The sequence below is a fragment of the Naegleria gruberi genome (genome assembly GCF_000004985.1).
Source record: "Naegleria gruberi genomic scaffold NAEGRscaffold_19, whole genome shotgun sequence".
Lineage (NCBI taxonomy): Eukaryota > Heterolobosea > Eutetramitea > Acrasida > Naegleriidae > Naegleria > Naegleria gruberi.
The window spans coordinates 86,528-107,237 of NW_003163308.1; the positions used below are offsets into that span (position 1 = coordinate 86,528).

Sequence of the window (20,710 nt, forward strand, 5' to 3'; positions counted from 1 at the left end):
AGAAATTTGGATAAAAAAACAAATTATTTATTAACAAGCAAAGGAAGATGATAGGAGAGAAAGGAATTTATTAATTAATGGATAAAGGTTTGCATTGTTGGATAAATTCATAGAGTGGATAATATCTAACAATGGAATTACTAGCAGTCAAGGTATGAGCAACAACCTTAATACAATATCCTCTATAGTACAATTCTGGATCACACAACAAGTAGAATTTGGCTTTACAATAGTCTCCGTTACCTTCCCACAAGAGAGTTTCTTCCATATTGGAGTGTTCAAATCTAAATCTCAATTGACCCAAATCATATGTCTTTTTAGCTTCACCTTCTTTGATTCCACTGTTGAAGAGAACAATTCCTTCATTGCCAGAATCTAATTTAACTCCAACAAATGATTGCTCTCTATTAATAATATCACTACATTCATCAAAGAAGTCATTATCTCTCAAGTATGATTTGGTTTTAAATTCTTGAGGAGTAACAATTCCACTCAATTCTGGAGTCATGTAAACAATTTCCATTGATTTGGATTGATTAAGTGAGTCAGTAAAGCTGAATCTAAAAGTGCATGGATATGGTAAATCATATGGTGTCATATGAAGGGCTCTATAAGACTTTGGACAAATTCCTTGATAATCAACAGCAGCCTTGATGAGATACTCCTTGCTTGTTGATCCTGAACTGAGATTGATAGTTTTACCCCAAACATATTGACCTTGGGTTTCACTCTTTCTAACTACAAATTCAACATCTCTACCAAAGTTTGTAGAGGTAGCAGTGGCAACAGTTGCAGCTTCCCAATAGGCAGCTTCAACACCACCAAATGCTTTCCAAGTTGTTCCATCATGATCCAAATATTCAAGTTTCATGGAGGTAATTGAAATTGGTGAGTTCAATTTGTTTGTGAAACGGAGATTGATCAATTCCAAAATTATTTCTTTTCTAGAACCGACAATGGCAATAGATGTATAGGAGCTTCTTTCACTTAAGTTTTTAGAGGTAGCACAATCTGGCAAGACAATGGAGATTGAACTTGAACCAACAGCAACAGGATCGACCAAGAGAGAACGATCATTTACGAGTTGCTTAAGTGGTCCCATTCCTTCAGTGACAGGGGTGAATTTTTCTTGAATAACTTTGGAATAATACTTCTCCAAACCTTGTAAGTCTTTGATATTGGTTGGCTTGGCATTATGAGAAGCACAGCCATGGTGAGTTTCTTCCTCTTCTGGTTCATCAGCAAGTGGTTGTAAAGCAACTCTTTCAGAAATTTCGTGAGTTGGATTCTTCTTCTTGTGAACTTTGGCGTCACGTTCACACAAACCAACACCGCAAGTCTTACAATCCATGAGTGAATCAACATTTTCTTCTAAATCTTCTAAACAAACTTTACAATATTTAGTTTGTTCATGCAATTCAATCAACTTGTTGTGAGCTTCAATATTTTTCAACTTTTCTTGTAATTTGTACTTTTTGATATCACCATTAACTGGAAGAAGAGCTCCAGTTCTTGTTTCAGCAGGAACAAATTCACCAAATCCATAAACTCTAAAAGTACCCAATAATAAGAGATTAGAAGTTTCGAATTTCCAGTATCTAGCCTTGAAGCCAGTTGAACTTTCATCAATTTCAAATCTATTCAAATATGGATATGGTTTGGATTCTTCAATAGTCTTATCGAAACTAATCCAAGGTTCAGTTTCTCTAATTCTGTAATACACTCTAATATCTGAGCAGAAATTGGTTTGGGTTTTTTCATTGTACAATGCATGAGTATAATATTCAATATATTTGAAGAAGTGAATATTAGTATAACTTAAAATCAAAGTACCAAATGGTGAACAGATACCATATTCAGCAGAATCATCCAAAATACCTTTTTGATTATTTTCAGCTCTATCATAGGTATTAAATTTGGTTGCTTGTTTAGGTGTTTTGGTTTCATCATCTTCTCTTCCAATCATCATATCATTTGGAACTAAACAATTGATTTCACTACCTCTGTATGGAGTCATGTGAATTGCTTCTTGTTGATCTCTAGAGAGGAGTAAACCCTTTGTAGTATTATATGGAACAAATGGAGCAACAGCAAAGAATTGAAGCATACCAAATGAAAAGTCACCACAAATTCTTTCAAATTTCCAGAATCTAGCAGTAATACCTTCATCACCATTAAACTTCCAAATATTGAGTTTTGGCCAGTGGTAATACTTTTGATCAAAAGTATCAACTTTAGTCCAGGCATCACCTTCTTGAACCTTATAGTACAAATTCAAACGGTGACGAAGCTCATCATCAAACTTGATAGTCTTTTGCTTCTTGAATTCCAAATATTTGAAAAGATGAACAGCTTCAAATTCAAGAACCATATAGTTATGAACAGATTGACCTATAGCACATCCAGCCACTCCTGAATCATCAATAATACCTTCAATAGTGTTATTGGCTCTATTATTATTCTTTGATGAATAGAGTTTGATTGGAGCAACTACGTTAACATCTGGACATGTACTTTCAGTATAGATTGGATCAACAAGATTTGCTGGAGCAAGTTTTGGAATATCTGAGTGGTCATTTCTAATTGTTTCAATCTTGACTTCACCACTGTAGTCAGCATTACCAATCTTAAAGTTTTGAACTGGAGCCATAGCATAAAATTTGAGCATACCAACTGCTAAAGTACCAGTCAATCCAGAGTGTGGAGTTTGTACAAAACGGAAATATCTAGCTCTATGTCCACATTCTCCAAAATCTACCATTAAAACACCTTGGACACTTGTCTTGATTTCTGTAATATGCTGCAAAGTAACCCATGGATCTCTACTTCTCATCTTGTATTCAAGTGAAACACCAACAATTGAAGAGGTTTGAGTTCTACCCCAACCATCTACTTTTTCAAATTGTTTACCATTAGGATGTTCTCTAAATGCCAAAACTCTGAAATTGTAAACACGTTCAAATGCAACTTCAATAAATGATGAAGTACCATCATTTGTGGCAAAACCTGGTTTTCCATCTGATCTTAATAAATCATCAATAACTTTTGGATCAGTCTTGGTACGTCTATTAGTACTGTGATACATAGCATGAGGTTTGATCAAGTTAATTTGATCACAACCTGGGAATGGATCCTTCAATTGTTCTTCAATTAATTCTGGTGGGAGAATTGGACCACTCTTTGTTTCAATTGGAACAAATGGAGAATAACCAAAAGCTCTAAACATACCAATTTCAATACAACTGCTATAAGCAACCAATCTCAAATACTTGGCCTTGATTGGTTGTGGTAAAGTGATAGTATTTACGAGAGGAGTAATTTGAATTTGATTTTCTTCAATAGTAGTCAACAAGGTCCAAGTTTCAGAATCCTTCAACTTGTACTCAATTTTAGTATCTTTGAGATAATAAACTGGGTTGCTGACAGTTGTCAAAGTCATGTACTCAAAGTGGGTAAATAAGTAAACATGCTCATATTCAAATTCAATTTCCTTATGATTAGAAGTAGTGACATAGCCAAAATCACCAGTATCATCTAATAAACCTTCCAATGTATTTTCACGTCTGGATTCTCCCTTGGAATTAAGTTTCTTGATTGGAATAAGATTAATTTCTGGACCAGTATATTTTGGTTCCCATTGAGCAAGAGCTTCCTTCACTGATAAAATAATACCACTCTTAGTTTGAATTGGTACATAATCACAATAACCAAATAATCTAATCATACCAAAGAAGAGATAATCACGATCTTCCTTGAAGAATCTCCAATATCTTGCTTTGATTGGTGTATTGAATTGAATAGTATTGACTTGAGGATTGGTTTTGATTTCACTTCTCTTTAATTGAACAGCAAGTGTCCATGAATCTGATTCCTTAACTTTGTATTCAATTTTAACATTATCTAAACTACTTAATTGCATAGATTCTCCCAATTTACTTGTCTTAAATTCCATATAAGTGAATAAATAGACGGCACCATATTTGATTTCAATAAATTGGTTAGAATTATTACCTGTACAAACACCCAATTTACCAGAATCATCAAATAATCCTTCTAAAGTATTATCACCCCAACTGTCCTTTGAAGATTGCTTCATTTCAAGAGGAGGGATACAGTTGATATCACCTGAAGTAAATTTAGGTTCATCAGAAACTGTTGGTACAACAACTTGTTGAGCTACTACTGGTTGTTGAACAACTTGTGGTTGAGGAGTGGAAACAACAGGTGTTTGTGTTACTACTGGAGTAGATGTTACCGGTTGAGAAACTACTGGAGTGGTTGTTGTTTGTTGAACAACTGGAGTAGATGTAACAACAGGTTGTGAAGATCCAGGAACATAAGGTTGAACTGTACCTGACTTGGTCTTGTGAGCAATATATGGAGCATAACCATACATTCTCAACATACCGTAGAACAAGTGGGTCCATTGCTTGAAAAATCTCCAATATTTAGCCTTGATAGGTGTTGTAAAATTGATGGTATTGAGCTCTGGATTGAACTTGATATCTGACTTTTCAAGAGTCTTTAACTTGGTCCATTCATCACTTTCCTTAACCTTGTATTCAATTGTTGAATCTTGAAGATAGTAGGTTTGATTTCCTTCACCCAATTTGCAAGCTTTAAACTCCAAGAATGTGAACAAGTAAACTTGATCGAAAATCAATCTAATTTCAGAGCTACCATTTGTTGTACAAGCACCAAATTTACCAGAATCATCCAATAATCCTTCAATGGTGTTATCTCCCCAACTATCTTTGCCAGACATTTTCAATTCAACTGGAGCAATGACACTAACTTCACCAGATGTATATTTTGGTTCATCTTGAGAAACAGCAACAGGAGGTGTCTGTGTAACTACTGGAGTTACAGTTTGTTGTTGAGAAACTACAGGAGTGGTTGTAGCTGGTTGAGTGACAACAGGTTCAGATACAACAGAAGATGGTGAAACATATCTAGAAACAACTCCTGAAAGTGTCTTGATTTCAGTATATGGATGATAAGCAAATAATTTCAACATTCCAAAGAATAATTGGACGAAACCATTTCCCAATTTTGTAAATCTGAAAGTTCTTGCTTTGACTGGTGTATCAAAATGGATAAATGTACTTTCTGGATTGAGCTTAATATCAGATTTACTGATTTCTCTCAATGGAATCCATTCTTGACTTTCGAATTGTTTATATTCGATTAAAGTATCTTGTAATAAACCATATTGATTAATTTCTCCCAATCTATTTGTCTTGAATTCGAGTAATGTGAAAAGGTAAACTCTATCAAAAGTGAGAACAATATTCTGCTTCAATCCATTTGAAGTACAAGCACCATGCTTTCCAGTTTCGTCTAATAATCCTTCAATGGTGTTATTTCCCCAACTATCCTTAGTGGATAATACCAATTTTGATGGAGCAATTACACTGATTTCACCTTCTGTATATGGTGGTTCATCTAAATTCTCAGCAACAGTAACTTCTTGTACATTGGAAACTTGAACAATCTCACCAGTCTTTGTCTTTATATTCACAGCAGGAGCATCACTAGCTCTCAACCACAATCTACCAAAAGCCACATGATGAGTTCCAAATTTATCAAATTTGAAATAACGAGCTGCACATCCCAATTGCACTTTTTGAATGCCGTGTCCTTCTCTGAATGAATAAATTTCCTTCCACGGATCACTTTCATTGGAACGACAATAAATATCAACACCCTTTAATCTCTGTTGATCATCGTAATACTTCTTGTTGGAGGTACATTCGAGAGTGGTAAATTGATAAACTCTATCAAATTTCAACTCTACACAAGGTTTGTTGATAAAATCTGTGGAACAACCATAATCACCAGATTCGTCCAATAAACCTTCAATGGTATTATCTGACTTTTTACATAAATTATGCACTATCAATTCTGTTGGTGCAACAATAAAACCCTCGCTACTGGACATGATGACAATTAGAAGTGTTTAGGTTGGTTTATTTTTTTAAAGTTGTTGAAAATGTTGTGTGGTCAATGGATGTGATCTTTTTAACAGATGATGAAAGAGAGATTTGGTAAGTGGTCGGATTTCGGGTTTTTATGAACATGATAGGACTTGGATTTTCGATGAAACACAATATGTGTCCAATGCCCTAGATTCTTCAATTTGGTAGAATACCAGAACACATAGGAACACTATTTGATTTTCTTTTGTAAATCTACGGCATGATACATGTCAACAAAGATCATATTGGTCTAAAATTGGTAAATTAATTTTTTGCAAGAGTTTACAATGAGAACGAACACAAATTGAAATGTTTAACAATAGTCATAATTTTAATAAGTTGATTTAATGATAATTCTAACGGAGGAATTACTCTTGACCCAATCATGAAATTGCTTTGCAGCTTCTAAATGAATGCAACCTGCAGAACACATGAATGGATACTGATTTGATTTTGCAAATATTATAATATAATCTCTTAAAAACATATTAGAAACTATACCTGATGAATATAGACACCTGTTCTCCACTCAACTGGTCCAACAGCGTACGGCATGTCCACATTGAATTCTGTCGATTTTTTAGATTCATAACAATCGGATGGTCGTACAGTTACATCGATATTGTAACTTCTATTTCCTGAAGCATTGCAAGGAACTGAAATTCCATTGTAAGTCAAAGTACCAAATGATGTATTTCCCCAGCAGCCGTTATGTGGTGATTTTGGGCAATTTTCTACTCTGTTCAAGGTTATGGTTGCTTTGGACATTTTTTTTTGATTTTATTAGCGAATTCACGTTTCGATCACGTTTTTTTCCAATTATTTAATATTTTTGTAAACCTTACTGTATAATATGCGCACTCGGAACATGTAATATATTAAAGAGTTGGTTAAAGACAGTTAGTGAAGGATGAACCTTGCAAGATATACCCCGAGAGAATACTACCAGATATTAAGGAAAAAATAAAGTAAAAAAAAGATCCTCTTTTATTATCAATCATCATGCCATCAACAACCACTTCATCATCAAAAGCAAGTTCCTCCACTTCATCAAACACTTCATCAAATACTTCGGGAAAGAAGATTTCACCTGCTTCTTCATCGTCATCTGGGACAACAAGAGAGAAAACTGCTTCATCAAGAAAGGGAGAATCAACAAGTACTGATTTTTCTACCCTTATAAAAACCAATCCAAAACTTTCTGCCAAACCAATTACCAATAAGGATGGAGATGATATAACAGAATATTTTGATGAAACTAATGTTTTGAATGCCAAGATTGAACATTTAGTCAATCTCATAAATCAATCCAAACATATTGTATTATATACAGGTGCTGGTATCAGTAGAGCAGCAGGTATTAGAGATTACAGATCTCCTAATGGTATGTTTACAATAATTCTTTTCATGGAAATTAATTAAATTTCTGATAGGTGTTTGGACTATGAAAGAAAAGGGAGTAAAAACTGTAGCAAAGAAGGATGAATCAAAGATAATCTTCCCAACTCGTACTCACATGGCTATTTCTACATTATACAATGCTGGAAAGATTCAATATGTAACTTCTCAAAATGTTGACGGATTGCATGTTAAATCAGGAATTCCAAGAAAGAATATGAGTGAATTGCATGGTAATACCAATGTTGAGATTTGTCACAAATGTAACATAGAATATGTCCGTAATTTTAGATGTAGAAATAACAAGAATGTTCACGACCACAGGACTGGAAGATTCTGTGAAAAGTGTAAAAGTGAATTGGAAGATACAATTATTAATTTCAATGAAAATTTACCAACTGATCAATTGGAAAGAGCAGAGGAGAATGCTTCCAAGGCTGACCTGGCTATTGTCGTAGGAACAAGTATGAGAGTTAATCCTGCATGTTCCCTTCCACAGATGTGTAAAGAAAATGGAGGAAAATTAGTCATTATCAATCTCCAATTAACTCCAAAAGACAAGAAGGCAGATTTGAGAATTTTTGCAGAAGCTGACAAGGTTATTGATACGGTAATGAAAAAGCTGGCTTTGGAAATACCTCCATTCATTCTAGAAACTGAATATTCATTAGAAAGCTTTGAAAGTGTCAATCCAACAAGTGAGAAAAAGTTAATTGGATTCAAAATTACTAGTCCATCTCCTTTAGGACCAATGGGTTCAAAGGTATTGAGATCAATCAGCCTAAAGGTTCACGGCTCAAAAGTAGTGAGCTTTAAGGATACTATGATGCTCGATCCAATTCCATCCGATTGTACAAAGATATCAGCAGTACTGAAGTATAATCTGAATTCAATTGATGAGAAGGAAGCCAAATGCACTATTGAACTGGAAAATCCACTGAACATTACTTCGAAATCCTTTGCTTTAAAGGTGAACACATCAACCAATGAAATTACAGTTACAGAAAAGTAAATAAAATTCGCCACTCTTAATCACTTCAATAAGTGTCATTTAAAAAATTGTAAAATTCACTCAGCAGCGTAATGTCAAGCACGGAGGAACAGAGCTATGCGCCACCCGACTCTGCGACATGCCGCAATTAATTTCCATTCAAATTTGATGCGAAACACTCGAGTTTGGTCAAAAAAATTCAACTAAAAAAACAAACAGTAAACACATTGAAAAATGATTTGGGTGTGGTTGTTAACAGCATGCATTGGATACCTTTCATTTGTTGCTCTGAAAATTTATTTAAATTACAGAAAGGTGGCACACATTCCTGGACATTGGCAAATTGTTTCGCTTTTTTGGAGAGTGCCAATTATTTCTCCCTATTTACACATGAATAATCAACGTTCAGTGACTGAGTTGATGGAAAAGTATGGTGATAAGGAGAGTGGTATTACTAGAATGTCACTAATGGATAGAAATATGGTCATTATTAATGATAAGGATCTGTTAAAGGAAGTTATCATTACAAAGGGATCAATCTTTACAAAATTCACAGAAGTTTATGAAGTTTTCAAAGTGTTTGGAGAGAATATCTTGACAGTTTTGGATGCTTCTTCAGATTCATGGAAAAATCATCACAAGATATGTTCGCCTGCATTCACAACTCAGAATTTGCAATATTTGTGTGAATATGCTGCCAAGTCTGTAGAAAAATTATTCGAATCTAGATGGGAGAAACAAAAGGGAGATCATACTCTCAAGAATGGAGAAAATTATCAAGATGCTTATTTGACAAGTGACATTAAGGGTGATTTCAGTGATGTCACATTGGATATATTGGGTCAAGTTGGTTTCGGTTTGGATTTTGAAATTTTCAAGGAAAAAACAGGAACTTTATCCGAAGGTCAACAATTCAGAAAGAGTTTGGAAGTTTTATTCACTACAGGAATCTTTGTAAAATTATTTATTGGAATGAGTAAGGTGTGGAAGTTTTTATATCCATTTGCTCAAAAATTATTCAAGGTTGATGTTGCTTATAACATTGTCAGTTCTAAATTGGACGAAATCCTCAAGGAAAGAACCAAAGAAATTGAATTAGCTTATGCCAACTCTGGAGAAATTCAAACTGGAGAAAGAAGAGACTTGTTGAGTTGTCTCATTGAGGCCAACTATGTTCAAAAGGGAGTTTTGACTGAGGATGAAGTTAAATCAGATGCATTCATCTTTTCGCTTGCTGGGTTTGTATTCAAATTTTAAAACTATTTTTCCTAATTTTATTGAAATAGACATGAGGTGAGTTTTTGCAAATTTACAATTTTTTGTAATGATGAATTTTTTATTTGAAATTTTAGACAACTTGTAAGTTTCGATTAATATTTGATTTTTGTTAACATGAGTGATAGCTACTACATTACAGGTAAGTTTTCAATGAAAATTCAAGAAAATTCGAATAATATTAAGTGGACTTGTTACGAACTTGGTAAAAGACCTGAAATACTCAAGAAAGCTCAAGAAGAAGTTGATCGCATACTTGAGAATGGATCAAGAATTGCAACCTATGATGATTTCCCTAAAATGAACTATCTCAACATGATCATTATGGAAAGTCTCAGAGTTCATCCTCCTGTCAGTGCTGCCTATAGAGTTGCCAAAAAGGCAACCACCATTGGAAAGTATCACATTCCAAAAGATACAATTATTCAAATGGAATTTGCTAACACTCATTGGAATGAAAAATTCTGGGAACAAGCCAATGAATATAATCCAGAACGATTCCCAACTGATTTTGAGGATAGACAAAAGATTCACAGCGATTTCACATGGGTTCCATTCTCAATGGGAAATAGAAAATGTGTAAGTATGACAGTTTTAGTTTATAATAATGATTTGCCTTAATAGATTGGCTATAAATTTGCTCAATATGAAGCCTTTGCCATCATGTCACGACTTTTACAATTATACGATATTAAATTGGTCAATGATGAGAGACTTCCTGAAGATCAAGTGACTGAAGAAAAGGGTCCAACTGTCGGCCCAGGAAATTTACATTTGATTTTCAAGAGAAGATCATCTGTGAATGCATCTCAATAATTTGAAAATAAACAACTTTTCATTGTTCATTGTTCGTTGTAATAATTTAACAAAGAAAAAAAAATGGAACAACACAAAACCAGTTCCATCACCAGTAATAATAATAATTTTTCAAATGCTGATCACGAGCACGAACATTCGGAAGTAACAAAAGAAAATCAATTATCAATTTTCGACCAAGTATTGAATGATGATATTTTCCGAATTGTTCTTTCGTTTTTAAATGTTTCAGAATTGATGATTCTGGCAATTGTTTCTAAAAAATTGAGAATTGGTCAGCTCTCATCAGAAGACTATTTATGGAAGGAATATTATGTGAATAGAGTGAAGGTACTCAATGATAATTTCAAAAATCAGTACAGATATCAATTATTGAGGAAAGTCGATAACACCAATTTATTTGAAAAGTATTTACGTTTTGATTGTGATTTTAAGAAACATTTAATTGAACTGGGAGCTGAAATGGCATTGAAATCTGAGCAAGATTATAAAAAGAGAACAGAATATATTGAAAAATTAAAACAGCTTGAGTATGGGAGAGTGGGCTTTCATACACGAGAGGAAATTCTTGCATGTGATTTGAAAATCAAATATTTACAACCTCAGTACAAAATCATTCAAATTGGTAAGTTTTGTTTTTGAAATATTCAACTCAATTTGGATTTAAAGGTGATCAAGCTGTGGGAAAGACCAGTATTTACATGCGAATGCAGAATTATGAGATGCCAACAGAGTATACACCAACTGTTTTTGACAATTTTAGTGACACCTATAAATACATAGATAGAAACACAATTAATCTGCACTATTGGGATACTGCTATTCATGAAGGTAAGTTTTCTAATTCAATACATATATTAGAAGTAATTGCAAGATGTGGATCAGTAAGTTGTTTTCTTTGTAACAATATTGACACCAATCAAAAAAGATTCAGGATTTTTAGAATTTTCCCTGGTGTAGAGTTATTTCTTTTGAGTTTCAGTTGTGGATCTGATTCTAGTATGGAAAGTTTGATATCAAAGTGGTTTCCTGAATGTATTAAATATTGCCCAAATATTATTCTGGTTTGCACCAAAACTGATTTGAGAAATGAAAAAACCTTTTGTAAGAGATTAACTGAGAAATTTCAAAGAAAGCCAATTGGATTCGAACAAGGAGAGCTACTTGCAAGAAAAATGGGATGTATTACCTATTTGGAAACCAGCTCTTTTAACAATGAAGGTATCAAAGATTTGACTGAAATTATTGCCAAATCTATTGTGATAGCTTCAAATTCAACTCTGAAACAAAAGAAATGCATGCTGCAATAGTTCACTTTCAATAATAACTCATGGAAGTGAAAAATTTACTTTATTTTAGAGACCAACCATTCAATACTCTCAGTAATATTAAACTCATTAATTATACTGGTCATGAAAACTTCGAGAGGACGTTGAGGATTCGACTCGTTAACACCCTTAGTAGGACCAGTTCTCAAATGAGAAACTCCCATTGTACAACAGAGTTCAAATTCAGACATGGCTTGAGGATTATCAACCTTATTACCCAGAATTACTACTGGAACATTGGCCAAGTCTGGATCATTTAAAATCTTGGCCAATTCCTTAGCAGCAACCTGAGATCTCTTTCTATCCATTGAATCGACAATGAAAACAATACCATTCACATCAATGCAATATTGTTTCCAAAGCTGACGTGCCAGATCATGTCCTCCCATATCTATGGCTTCCACAGAACATGTCGATGAAATTTCAATGGATTCCTTATTGGGAGTAGTTGTACTTTGATAGGCACCAATAAGATTACTCTTCAATTTGTGCAATAGTGTTGTCTTTCCAGCATTGTCTAATCCTAGAAATATAATCTTTCCCTTCACTGATGACATTAATCCCAATAATTTCAGCAAGTCAGAGCAATAATTTAAAATCCAACTGAAAAATGAAGACATTTTTGATTACAATATTTTACAATATGAGTGAAAGAAGTAGGTAGAAGTTTGTTTAATTGAGAACTGAGCAGTTACCAATTATTGTTGTTTTTTTTGATTATGAAAATTTCATTATTATCAACTCATTAGAGTTTTTAAATAGATTCGTATCAAACACCTCACCACACGTGTCGGTTGGACAAATTTGGAAATCAATGACGTATACTCCAACGTCATCCCTCAACAAACAAATTGTGTTATTCTGAAACTTTTGTTTATTAGTCCTCAGAAAACATGTTCATCCAATAAAGTGGAAATATGTTATTGATTAATATTTAATAAATTTTGTTCTTTATAAAAATGATTGAGATGGTCATTCTCTACTTTAACTTGGCATTTGCTTTGATTCCAACAAGAGTTTCTCAAAAGAATATAGTACTGCTTCTCATCAATCTTCCAAAGGTACATTTGAAGGAATGAACGAAAAGATATGAACAAGCATTTTCCGAATGTTCCAGTACCTTCTCTGCTAAGGCATTGGAAAAATGTGGATTCTCCACTCAACATGCATTCATTATGCTGATTATGAGATTACCAAAGATCAAAAGGTTCTCAAACCATTCGTTCATGTTCCACTTCCACAAATCTATGAATTTAGTTTAGAATTATCATTTGTAAATAACAATCATTGTAATAGGCATTTGACATTTTTCAATAAAACTAATTCCTTGTAAGGAAATGTTTTCCATTGTGGGTCTTTCTTAATTTCTTTCAAATGTGAAGCAAAGGAATATAAAACCACTTTTTGTAATTGTAGAGCTTGGTAGGTTTCTGAAATTTCAAAAATGGTAAACAAGTCAATAGAGCAGTCTTTGAGAGGAGTTTCCAATTCTTCATTTACTATTGAAGCAATGTATAATTCGCATATAGAACTCAATGAACTGATCATATACTTATTCGATAGGGTTAGAAGACTTATTGCATTCTCTTCGGTCATTTCTACCTTTCCAGTACTAATATATTCCACAATTGATTTGAAATGATAATAAAACTTTTCGTCTCCTTCTGAATCATTTGTCAAGTCCACAATACAAGATTCACTCTCTGTAAAATTGCCTTCAAACATAATTTGAAAATATTCACAAGCACACGACAGAAAGTTTCTATTCGATTTCAAAATATTGTTCCCAATCATAAACGAAACATCCAACCAATGAGAATTTTCCAATGTAGATTGCCTAATATTATTGAAATAGGCATTATTAATACTGTTCTTGATATGTTCACGATCTAATAAATTCTTATTTAAGTGTGTTATTGCCTCATAGTCTGAGAAAGAAAATGGATTTTGAAAATTAATTCCCTCACTCCAATCTCCAGAGTAAACTAGTTTCAAAATATCAAGAAGGTCTTTTTTCGAAATATTTTCGAAAGCAATACGAACTACTGATATGTTACTATCCAATTCAATACTAAGGTCAATCTGAAACTCTTGCTGAATGGAAATAATTTCGCGTTGATCCAAAGATTGACCATTCGAATTAATGATCACTTCTGAAATTCTTTTCAGTAAAGGACAGGGACAACAATATAAAATCCAAGAATGTCCAAATAATTTCCCCTCCACGCCACATTCAAAAATCAAATCGCTCTTCCACTCATTATTCAATAACTTGGAGAACTTGTCCACTAGAAAATAATCCTCCACTTCAAATTCAGTCAAATTACTTGGCTCAATTGGTCCTCTGTTGAGAAGGTATTCAAAAAAGTTGTTAACACTCAATTCAGACTTGGAGGAACAACTAAAAAATCGATCAATTCTTGGATGTCTTCTCATGAAATTTCTAATTTTCTCTTCGCTCACTCCCTGAAATTTCTCATCAGAAATTAAATCATTTTTCATTCCAACCAAAACTACAAAATCTATCTGTGTAGATTTTATAATTTTCATCCATTTAGATTCCAAACTTTCAAAGGTCGTTTCATCAACCATTGAAAAACTAAATCCAGTCAATAATAATTTCACACAATCACAAACTCACCAAAGAACCAACACATTCATTGAATTAATAAAAGCTCTTTCAACTTTAATTATGACATCACATTAAATTCCAATTTCCACTAAAACTCACCACTAATAATTCAAATTGTTTGTTTGAATTTAATTTCCTCACTAAATTACTTACTGAATTTCATCTCCGATCACATCAAATAATGACAAACAAACAGTTGACGAATTTTTCAACTTGATATTAGCAGACTTTTAAAATTGCAAAATAATATTAGTGGTGATCGGAATTAAAGAAACTCACATAACTATCCAATCGTCTGGGAACGTATTCTCCTTCGAATAGGGTTTCATCATCAACACCTGTATATTTTAATAGGAATGTGGTTTTCCCACAACCAATGTCGCCAAGCAATAGCACGGCCAGTGGTGGATCCATTTTTTTTTTACAAATCCAGTCTTGCAAACTTTACAATATTTCATATTTTCATATTTCAATGAACATTCACAATGCTCAATAAATTTTCGGTCTACACTTGATTTTACTAACAAAACTGAAACTTTTAATTTTACTATCACAGCGTAAAACGAACATCTCATGATATCTGTAGATGTTATTTTTAGAAACCAACTTTAAAAAAATTCTCGTCATTCTTCTTTATAAAATTCTTCTTATCTGATAATTGGACACAACAACGACCAAACGGGATTGTTAATTCATAATTTCGTACCAATATAGAAAAGCAAGTAGCTCCCGATCAAAACTACTCTACTGTATTGAAAAACTTGGACAAAATAACAAAATAATATCATCATCATTAAATATTAGTTTAATTTAAAGTTTTTGTGTTTGCTGTACAGTATGATAACAACACCAATTTCTCCTGCACACATTTTGAAGGGTTCTCCCTCACCAACATCATCAACATCAGGAACGGGTGGAAAGAAAACCTCTCGACCTCCTAAAGGATCAAAACAATTATCATCTCCTATTTCCAATCAATCTTCCTCCACCACTTCATCAATACCACCAATGACGCCCAATGATCAACTCCCACAGCAACACGTACCTTCTTTTAAAGGTCCTGTGATACCTCCTCCAACACATTTTCCTTACTTTCCAATGAATCCAATGGCTATGCCTAATGTTCCCATGATGTATGCTCCAATTAATACGATGCACATGATTCCTACCACCACACCAATGTTTGGCATGTTTCCACAGCCTGTAATGCCAAATATTCCTCCTCCAACAACTCCCCATAATACTTCTTTTCATAAGGTTCCGACTCCAATTCAACCAAAGCCTAGTACAAGCCCTCCATCATCAACCCAATCCACCATCACCACCACACAGTCTTCTAAAACAAAACCAAAGAAGAAAAAGAGACCACCAACAAGTAATAGGAATGTGAACACTGCTGATAATAGTAATAATACATCACCAGTAGTTATTTCTAGTAATATATCGAAAACGGCCGAAACAACAAGCAATCAAAAAAGAAAAGAACCTCCAACAACTAGTCGTTCAGTTCATCAGCATATAATTTCATATTTGTGGGAATTGGGACTCAGGGATAGTGCTAAAATTTTGGAAAATGACCTCAATAATCCTCTTTTGTTGAATGCTTCAGAAGATCGTGTAAGCTCTTTTGTGAATAATTTGAGTAATGAAGTTGAGCGTCACTCACACACAATACCCCCTTCCAATAAGAAAATTTCCACCAACGAAAAATCTTCCAGTAGTAATTTTACAACAACCGATGAAACATCAATAATTAATTCAAACGAAAATGATAGTTTTATGAGTGAATCAAATAATTCAACAATGGACAAGTACAACTCTGAAAATTATCTCAACATTCTCAAACAAACCACCAAATCTGAGAGCTACAACAAACCAACTGCTGAGTATGTCAATGAAAGATTGGAAAACTTGGAACAAACACTAGGCGTAAAGGAACAAAAAGTGCAAGTATTTGCCAGAATGAAAGAAGTGGAAGAAAGAATGCTCAAATTGGATGTTAACAATAATGAGATAGCACAACAGCAACCGTTACTTGGCAGTTCTGGTACTGCTGCTAATGATAATGTGCATGATGACAACTTCTTTGATAGCTTTTTTGAAGATGACACAGATAACCACCAAATGTCTGAATCACATTTTCAATTAGATAATACAGACTGTTAATTTACCTTTCAAATTATTAAATTAATTCTTTAACTGTCTTGTAATCTAGCATGATAACATAACTTAATATGTTTTGTTTAATTTTACAACTAGTTGGTGTTTAGTATATATATAAATTATTCTTCCTTAGTTTCTGCTGATTCTGATTCCTCCTTTCCGTTAGCAGCTGTTTCAGTTTCGGATTCGCCCGACTTTTTGGTTTGCTTCTTTTTCTTATTTTTAGCTGAAGAAGCAGCCTTACGTTTTCTCTTCTTGGTTGGGTATCCTTTGTTTTGTGGATCTTCATTGAAATCCAAGATTCTCTTGATGAGTTCCTTCTTAGTACCTGTTGAGTTGACACCATTTGTTTTACAGAATTCTTTAAGTTCCTCAGTCCAATAATTTTGGAATATTTCTTCATAGTCCTTGCAATCTTTCAACTCTGATCTGTTGGCTTTAATTTGTTCATTATGTTCTTCACGTCTAGCCTTTGAATCCTTTCTACCATCAACTGTCTTTTTCTTCTTCTCCTTCTTTTCCTTCTTTTCCTTCTTTTCTTTTGGTTTCTTTTCCTTCTTATTGTTCTTCTTTGGTTCCTCCTCTTCATCTTCATCAGGGAGAATACCACTGAATACTTGACCTAGAATCAAGTCTGTATAGTTTGCCTTGGTAAATTTAGCCTTGGTTTTAAGTTTGAGATTTTCACAGGTTTGTTTCAATTGTTCCTCTGATAAATGACCAATAATTATAATTGTTCCATCCAATAAAAACTGATCAGCAATATCTTCGGCAAATTGTTTTTCATCGGATGCATCTGTCTCAAAATTAAGTATTTGAGCAAACTTTTTAAGTGTGGACATTTTCATCTTGCTCAAAAAACCTTCTGGGCCATTAGGATCCAGTTCAACACTATCAAGGAATTTTTCTCCAAGAGTTGATAATGCTGTTACATCATCAGCAAGTTCAACACTAGCTTCCTTCATCGATGATTTTAATGTTTTAGCATCAAGCTTTTCTACAAATTTTCTGATACCTTGCTCGTATGCCCAATCGATCAGGTCGTCACTCATTTCATTAACATTATTTTTATAATCCATTTTGGTTGCCTCCACCATGGTTTTTAAAACATCTTCATTAAACTTTTTAAGTAACTTTGACAAATCTTCTACCGTAGTTTTAGATGACATTTTGATGATCTAGAGTGTCAATATAATAAATTAATTTCCTACTATTATTTCTTATCCGTTTTAAACAATCACAAAATTTTTCCAACAAAGCCTCTGTTGTTGTATGATTAAAAATGTGGCCGGGTGTTGCAAAAAGAGAGTGTGGTTATTTTTTTTGAAAAATAAAAAATTAATTTTTTCTTACAACTGCCAGAATCCTTTTTAGCGGGTGAAAAATTATCTTGAAATAAGTTCCGCAAAAGAAAGGATTCTGCTTGGTGTTGTTTTTTTGGTTGACAATTTTTGTAAACTAAAAGTTTTTATTGTTTTCACACGCAAAAAACTTTTATTGAACAACATCAACATTACACTTCAAATTGACTTGCCCAATCAATGACGTTTTCTAATAATTCAATAATAGTCTTTTCTTCGTCTGACATTTCTTCTTCTTGAATATAGTCGTGGACAAGGTCTAATGTACTTGGAATGTTCTTTGTATTACTGAGTTGCATAATGTATAAAAGTAAGCCGTAGAGAGTTGTATCACTCAGTGAACTGTAATCAGTAACTTGATTACAAATTTCAACAATCTTTTTGTGGAAGTTTACGAGAGTATCAAGAGTGGCATAGGGTGTCTTTCCAATATTTAAATTATCTAAAATAATAATGGCAGGTTCAAACAAGTCGGCTGATCTCAGTATTCCCTCATCATCCACTCCTAAATCATCAAATGTCACTGGACCAATATCTTCCAACTTTCCTTCAATTTCCTTGTTTTGATTTTGAGTTTCATAGACTTCGACAAGAGTTCTATATACACGTTTCATGACACCCTCAGCAAATGCTTTGGTAATGTAATGTCTCAATTCCATACTTTGAAGTGAGCTCCAATATTGTTCAAGCGAGTTGACTATTGCTGTTGCAAGGTCAGCAATTTGTTTGTTTGCCTCTCCTACATTAAGCCAGGCTGTATCCTCTTGTTTTTGGAATTCAGCATTGAATTTCTGAGTAAAATGAATTAATAGATTATTAATTGGATGTTGGGAGACTTGATCTGCAATTTCAGAAATGTGTGAACGAATCATGGCCCATTGATCTTCAGGGGATTCTGTCAATGATAATTCTCTATCAAAGAGCTCATCCCTAGTCTTGAAAGTTCTCTCCTTTGTATAGATTGAAACGAATTTGGATGATACAAGCTTATTCCAAGGATTACCATCCGATCCATCAAAAGTTGTAGATTCTCCATCCCAGGCCTCTCCCAATTTGATACTCTTTCTCTTCTCCGAAGGATCAACACCAAATGTTGAAACATCAGAAAGTGAAACAGAAGCACGGTTTCTTGCCGAATCGAGAGGAGAATTAATTCTTGGAGTGATTGCTCCTGGAGGAGGTTGGAACTCAATAACAGGTCCAGAAAGTTGAACAGAAGATCTATTAGACATTGTTCCTAAAGGTGGTTGAATTGCCGATTGTAAAGAGTCTCTTCCATAAGAGCTTGTTGATTGTCTAAGTGTTGATTGAATGATTGGTGAGTTTGAAAGTTGTGGCGAGATTGTTGGTGATGAATTATTGGAAATATTTGGTTGCAAGTTTGTTGATGGAAGCGAAGGTGCTGATGGATTAGTACTGCCATTACTGAATGGCATGTTGTTACTGATTGGAGGAGGTGTATTGAAAGTCATAGATGATCTCAATGAATTGACATCACTAGGTGTGTTGCTTGTTGTTGAAGTAATGGAAGATCTATTGGAGAAATGGAAGGATGAATTCATAGAGGTTGGTATTTGTTGTAAAGATGATGAAGATGAAGAATTGAAACCACTACTTGGTATATTAATCATTGAAGTTGATAGATTTGAATTTCCGGTAACTCCAATACCAAATGAATTATTAGGAGTCAAAGTATTGCCACCTGAAGAAGAATTTGGTATTTCCTTGTCCACAATATCGGAAACTCTTTCAAAGCACATTTTACAAATCTTTAAAGCTTGAGAAACTTGTTTAAATGTTTGTGCATTTGATTTCAATTCCTCTGCCAAGTTATCTTCCTTCAATAATTGTCCAAGTGAAAGCATACAAGCACCATATTGCTTCAGTGCTTCACTAAAATTACGTTGTTCATCTCTTTTAATTGCTTCACTACTTTTCAATTTGATAGAGTGAATATTAAATTGATTCACCATTATTATGATCTGATTATATTAAAATAATTTGAAGTTTTCACAAGAGAGAGTAGCAGTATTTCTTCGGAAGAATAAAATATATCACTGTTAATAATATTGAAGATGATGGTGATGTTGTCAATGTTCCAATCGCCGATTAAAAATATCTTTGTGTTGAGGGGGCAACAACAGTATCTTGATGTTCAGTTATTTTTTTTTTAATATGAAAGAACATCCGAGTTCCACTTGTCTTCCAATTAGCTATCCTCTTTTTTCGCTGTGATCTGATAATACAATTGTTTGAAAGGAAGTTAGAAACTTGTATCGAATCTTATTTAAATTTGTTAAATTAGATATGCAGTGAAAATCAAAGATGTTGTAACGTGGTCTTATCTTTTCCGAAAATTTCTAGAAAAAAAAACTCCCAAGTTCGTTCCACTTCAAGCATCACAATGTAACGTCCTACAACAACAAAATAATACAGAAAAAACTAGAAGAAAAAAATGATCAACAATAACAATGCGGAGTCTCATCATCAACAGGGGAGCGGTATGATGGCCAATCAGACAAACCGAAGAGTTGTGGCTTCTTCTTCGAAACAATCGGCCATTGTGAGAGGACAATGTTTATTTTTATTGGGAAGTCCGTATCTTGGAAAGAGTGGTTATTTTGAACAAGAATACGAAATTAAAGGATTTGAGAGGATTAGCTTTGAAAAGGATAGAAGGAAAACGTTTGAAAGGATTTTTAATTTGCTCTCACAAAATAGGAATATAGTAATTGATGATGAACAAATCATGTCTCTTACTGAAGCTA

At 33.7% G+C, this 20,710-nt stretch overlaps 9 protein-coding genes across 9 annotated transcripts; 4 read left to right on the forward strand and 5 right to left on the reverse strand.

The window, feature by feature from the left end:
* Positions 1-52: 52 nt before the first annotated feature.
* Positions 53-5,941, reverse strand: NAEGRDRAFT_57797 (coagulation factor 5/8 type, C-terminal domain-containing protein; the record flags this gene model as incomplete). The annotated part of the gene is made up of 1 exon (XM_002678118.1): positions 53-5,941. The coding sequence occupies one exon, from the start codon at positions 5,939-5,941 to the stop codon at positions 71-73; it is 5,871 nt and encodes a 1,956-aa protein (XP_002678164.1). The 3' UTR covers positions 53-70.
* A 1,039-nt stretch (positions 5,942-6,980) lies between these two features.
* Positions 6,981-8,388, forward strand: NAEGRDRAFT_66580 (silent information regulator family protein; the record flags this gene model as incomplete). The annotated part of the gene is made up of 2 exons (XM_002678012.1): positions 6,981-7,362; positions 7,412-8,388. The coding sequence occupies 2 exons, from the start codon at positions 6,981-6,983 to the stop codon at positions 8,386-8,388; spliced, it is 1,359 nt and encodes a 452-aa protein (XP_002678058.1).
* Positions 8,389-8,757: 369 nt separating this feature from the next.
* NAEGRDRAFT_66581 (uncharacterized protein) lies at positions 8,758-10,458 on the forward strand (the record flags this gene model as incomplete). The annotated part of the gene is made up of 6 exons (XM_002678013.1): positions 8,758-9,605; positions 9,654-9,660; positions 9,720-9,726; positions 9,771-9,784; positions 9,829-10,221; positions 10,267-10,458. 6 exons carry the CDS (start codon positions 8,758-8,760, stop codon positions 10,456-10,458), a joined length of 1,461 nt encoding a protein of 486 aa, XP_002678059.1.
* A 668-nt stretch (positions 10,459-11,126) lies between these two features.
* NAEGRDRAFT_33017 (rho family small GTPase) lies at positions 11,127-11,768 on the forward strand (the record flags this gene model as incomplete). Its single annotated transcript, XM_002678014.1, has 2 exons — positions 11,127-11,293; positions 11,387-11,768. Coding segments are annotated over 2 exons (549 nt in total), but the record flags the coding sequence as incomplete, so codon positions are not given.
* A 35-nt stretch (positions 11,769-11,803) lies between these two features.
* Positions 11,804-12,406, reverse strand: NAEGRDRAFT_33015 (ARF/SAR family small GTPase; the record flags this gene model as incomplete). The annotated part of the gene is made up of 1 exon (XM_002678119.1): positions 11,804-12,406. The coding sequence occupies one exon, from the start codon at positions 12,404-12,406 to the stop codon at positions 11,804-11,806; it is 603 nt and encodes a 200-aa protein (XP_002678165.1).
* Positions 12,407-13,070: 664 nt separating this feature from the next.
* Positions 13,071-14,378, reverse strand: NAEGRDRAFT_48432 (uncharacterized protein; the record flags this gene model as incomplete). The annotated part of the gene is made up of 1 exon (XM_002678120.1): positions 13,071-14,378. One exon carries the CDS (start codon positions 14,376-14,378, stop codon positions 13,071-13,073), a length of 1,308 nt encoding a protein of 435 aa, XP_002678166.1.
* Positions 14,379-15,255: 877 nt separating this feature from the next.
* Positions 15,256-16,584, forward strand: NAEGRDRAFT_48433 (uncharacterized protein; the record flags this gene model as incomplete). Its single annotated transcript, XM_002678015.1, has 1 exon — positions 15,256-16,584. One exon carries the CDS (start codon positions 15,256-15,258, stop codon positions 16,582-16,584), a length of 1,329 nt encoding a protein of 442 aa, XP_002678061.1.
* Positions 16,585-16,700: 116 nt separating this feature from the next.
* Positions 16,701-17,750, reverse strand: NAEGRDRAFT_66585 (uncharacterized protein; the record flags this gene model as incomplete). The annotated part of the gene is made up of 1 exon (XM_002678121.1): positions 16,701-17,750. One exon carries the CDS (start codon positions 17,748-17,750, stop codon positions 16,701-16,703), a length of 1,050 nt encoding a protein of 349 aa, XP_002678167.1.
* A 344-nt stretch (positions 17,751-18,094) lies between these two features.
* On the reverse strand, positions 18,095-19,915 carry NAEGRDRAFT_66586 (uncharacterized protein; the record flags this gene model as incomplete). The annotated part of the gene is made up of 1 exon (XM_002678122.1): positions 18,095-19,915. One exon carries the CDS (start codon positions 19,913-19,915, stop codon positions 18,095-18,097), a length of 1,821 nt encoding a protein of 606 aa, XP_002678168.1.
* Positions 19,916-20,710: the final 795 nt, after the last annotated feature.